The sequence below is a fragment of the Nestor notabilis genome, unplaced genomic scaffold (genome assembly GCF_000696875.1).
Source record: "Nestor notabilis isolate BGI_N333 unplaced genomic scaffold, ASM69687v1 scaffold9397, whole genome shotgun sequence".
Taxonomy (NCBI): Eukaryota; Metazoa; Chordata; class Aves; order Psittaciformes; family Psittacidae; genus Nestor; species Nestor notabilis.
The window spans coordinates 41,386-45,016 of NW_009937783.1; the positions used below are offsets into that span (position 1 = coordinate 41,386).

General features: G+C 37.3%; 1 protein-coding gene across 1 annotated transcript in view; it reads right to left on the reverse strand.

Annotated features, from left to right (window-relative positions):
* Positions 1-929: 929 nt before the first annotated feature.
* The window catches only part of TMEM192 (transmembrane protein 192), a gene marked incomplete at its 5' end in the record, with an annotated part of 12,547 nt that continues 9,845 nt past the window's right edge, over positions 930-3,631 (reverse strand). Inside the window, 2 exons of the mRNA XM_010019005.1 lie at positions 930-1,214; positions 3,170-3,272. Of these exons, the coding sequence (XP_010017307.1) occupies positions 1,091-1,214; positions 3,170-3,272 (227 nt within the window). The remainder of the gene's footprint in view (positions 1,215-3,169; positions 3,273-3,631) is intronic.

The following is a 3,631-nucleotide window of genomic DNA, read 5'->3' on the forward strand; positions in this document are numbered from 1 at the left end:
ACTGGTAGACAAAAGTAATACCCACAACAGAACTGTTCTTTCACCAGCCTTTCCAGTAAGTCCATGAAACAGAACCAAAAATTCTTGTTTCTTCAACTTCTAAAAGACCTGTCTTCTGCTGCTTTTCACCTCCCCACGTACACTACTTTAGCTTTTAAAATCAAGATGTTGACTTTTTGAAGAGTCAAAATAAAGAACAAAGACGTACCTGATGCACCTTTAACAGGATCTTTAAATACATTCCACACAAGTTAGTTACAGCATCAAAACATCTTACTCAAGTATTTTTGTATCAGGTTAGTTCAGTTGGCAGGAATCTTGTTCATCATTAGCTGACACAGACTCCTAGTAATGGAAAAGTCATCATCCCTGAAGATCCCTCATAGAGGTTTTAAAGTCAGAATTCTGAACAACTGCTCATATTGCTTATCATGGCATTATTTTGTACCACACACTTGTGAAATCTGCTATTCTAGGACACCCACCACTTTTTTTTAAATCCTAAATTGGATGCCAAATTTCCCCACCGGCACAGGCAACAGTTTCATTCCTTCCTTGACAAAAAGGGAAAAGGAGACTGATCTAGAAAGAAAGTATCTACCTTGTATAGGATAATTGAAGAACACCACCTCTAACGCCAGAAGTAATGGAACCCAGTGACAGAACACATCTAGTCTCAGCTTCAGCACTAGAAACTGAAAAGATATCCTTTGCAACATGAGATTTTTCTAGATAACAAATCCATTTTCTAGAAATATAAAAATACTTGGTAGTTTGAAGCTTAAAGGTTACAGCAGTACAAAATAATAGCAACAACTGAACAAAGTTCAACCCTTACCTCAGGTCCAACTTTGACCTGTTAGGAATTAAAAATTCCATGAAGCTCTAGACCTTTTTCTCAGCACTGATGATTTGAGGAGAGCCAGAGCGTCCAGTTGTAACAGGTCTATAGTGTATATGCAGAGCTCATCTTTCCACTTCTGTTTCAAAATGTGAAAGATGATTGAAACAGTCATCTGTACAAATCTGTCTGGATATTCCATTACCTCATGTTCCTTCCAGAACTCCAGCAGCAGTTTCCCAAATTCTGTTAAGTTTTAATTTGTTGAGATGTTAGTGCCAATAGTCTCTTGCTGAGAAGTGCGTTGTGTCGCTGAAGATATTCTATTACATCTCCTTGCTTTTCAACTATTTCTTCTAAACTTGAATTTTCCCTTGAAATAAAAATTAATATGGATTTCAATAAGCGATAGCAACTTTCCAACATACAAAGTATCAGCAAATTAATACTTAAAGAAGTTACTTGCTTCAGTTTTAGTTTTGTTGATCTCAACTAACTCTCAAGGGAGGAGGCAACCTAAAACACCTTTATGTTTAACTTTCATTTTGCATCAGAGGGCAGAAAGAAAAAGCTTGGTTAAGCTTCATGCCATGGATTCATAATAAAGTTACATATCTCCAGCTAGACAGTTACAGAAAAGCTTAAGTAGTATGAGGGCTCTTGCTGTTTAACAAACTTAAAGTTAGTGAGCCAGACATGCTAAAAATTGTACCAACAGAGAAACCCATGGCACCTTTTCCACATACTTATTTTAAGCACGCACAGTATTTTTATTCAGCAGTGAGGATTGTAAGATGTGTAAGACACCCTTCTTGATTAACCTGAAGTAGCATACATTATATACTACTACATACAGTGGTATCTTTCACAATACTCTAACAGCATCAATTATTAGAAAGTGCTGAGGAGGATAGCTGGAGTGGAAAAAAAGCTAACATCCAATTAAAAACCTGCTTCCAGTTAAACTGGAAAAATTGAAGAGAACATGTCTTCTAGACAAAAAGCCTGCAATAGTAACCAGTAATCTGCACTACCAACTTAAAACACCAGAAGAGGTCCTGGTCAGTAGCTTAGGTTGTAGAGGTCATAATATTAAAAAAAACATTCTATAAGCAGGGTCAACTGAAGGGCTGACAGGATTCACTTTTCAATAGACCTTAACTCTCAGGGGATGGAGAGGCAGAGTTGTATAGAGCTGAATTAAAGTAACTGTTTTGCAATCAGTTCTCACAGGAAGTTCGCACTCTTTAATCAAAAATAATCAGTCTTTTCCTCAGTTGGTCATTGTTGCAGACTCATTCCCTGGGCATTCAAGACTTTCTCAGGGGAGAAGCTGAATGAGAAAGGAATGAGGTCCACCATGCATTCACCATGGTGTTTATATCAAGATAGAAGTCAGACATTGTATCAAAAAATCAAGACAACTCTAAATCCTTCCTGTATCCTGGACATCTACTTCCAAGTTCCATAAAAGCATGTGCACGCTGCATTTGTTACACCAGGGGAAGTGCCAAGTATTAGTCATCTCTGCACTTCAACTTTTTAACAAGGCAGTAAAAAGCAAGTCATGCTGTATTAGAAAACTCCTAAATAAATTCCTATATGGAAATCCATGTCAGTTTTGATGACTGTTTTTTGTTAAGTTATAGCAAGCTCATTTCAGCAACTGGAAGATGTTAAAGCAGTCAGAAGGTACACAAAGGCCTAACAAGTAATAAGTCTCAGTGTTTGAGAGCTCACTGTTGGATAGTTTGTCTCACTGGATTTCCTTACCTCTTCCTACCTTACCTACCTTAAGAGTCCCTTCCCAAATTGGAAATATATTCCAAATCACTTGCTAGAATTTGATGTCCAACTGCTGGCACAGAACAAAGCTGCAAAGTTTTCTTTGTGTATCAACTGCCCATAATATATTTTCTTCCCTGAAAGAACTGGCATACTTCAAGTAGCAGTAGAGGACACCAGTACCTTTCCTCAAACTCCCATATAAAGTCAGCTAAACCAGATTAAGCACAGTTATTTATATTAAAGATCCATGCAACCACGCATAAATGGTTGAGTCATTTCTGTCCTCATGTTTGAAGATTTCTGTATCATAACAAACTGCAACTACTACGTAGGAAGCACAGGGTTGTGCTGCTTCTCTTCTATGCATGTAAAATAGCAGTCCGAAGTGTATAGTTTCCTTCAGAACTATTACTACCACCACTGCTTTGGTTGCCATATTTAAGATTATATAAGTCTACAGAAAGCAACGCAATTACATTAGCCAGCATTACCTATATGTTGTAGCTGAACACAGCACAAGATTAACATAGGAAATCTTACCTGAATCCAATTTCTGAGGTAATGTGACTAGGGTAGGTGTACATCTTTTCTTCTTCAATTATGTCAGGTCTTGGCTTGGCACGATTGAAGTTGCTTATCTTCACTGCAACAAAGTTGCATAAATTAGTTGGAAAACAACCAAAATAAATGAAAAACCAAAACCACAACCAACCATCCAAAAAAACAACCAAACAAGAAAAGCTTTGCCACGAGGCTCCAAGTTCTTAAATACAAAAGAATCCATAGGAAATAGTTACAAGATTGCCTTAGGATAGGAGATGGAAAGACAATAAGGAATCAAGGGAGTGGGGAGAAAGAAAAGAAAAAAAAAAAACATAAAAGCAGAATCTGTATCTGCTCATTTCTGGAAAGGCTTTGATTACAAATCAGTGGTGGGATTTATTTTTTCTTTGCTTGGAAGGCTGGGGGGTTGTTTAGTTGTGGGGGGGTTTTTTTGTTTTT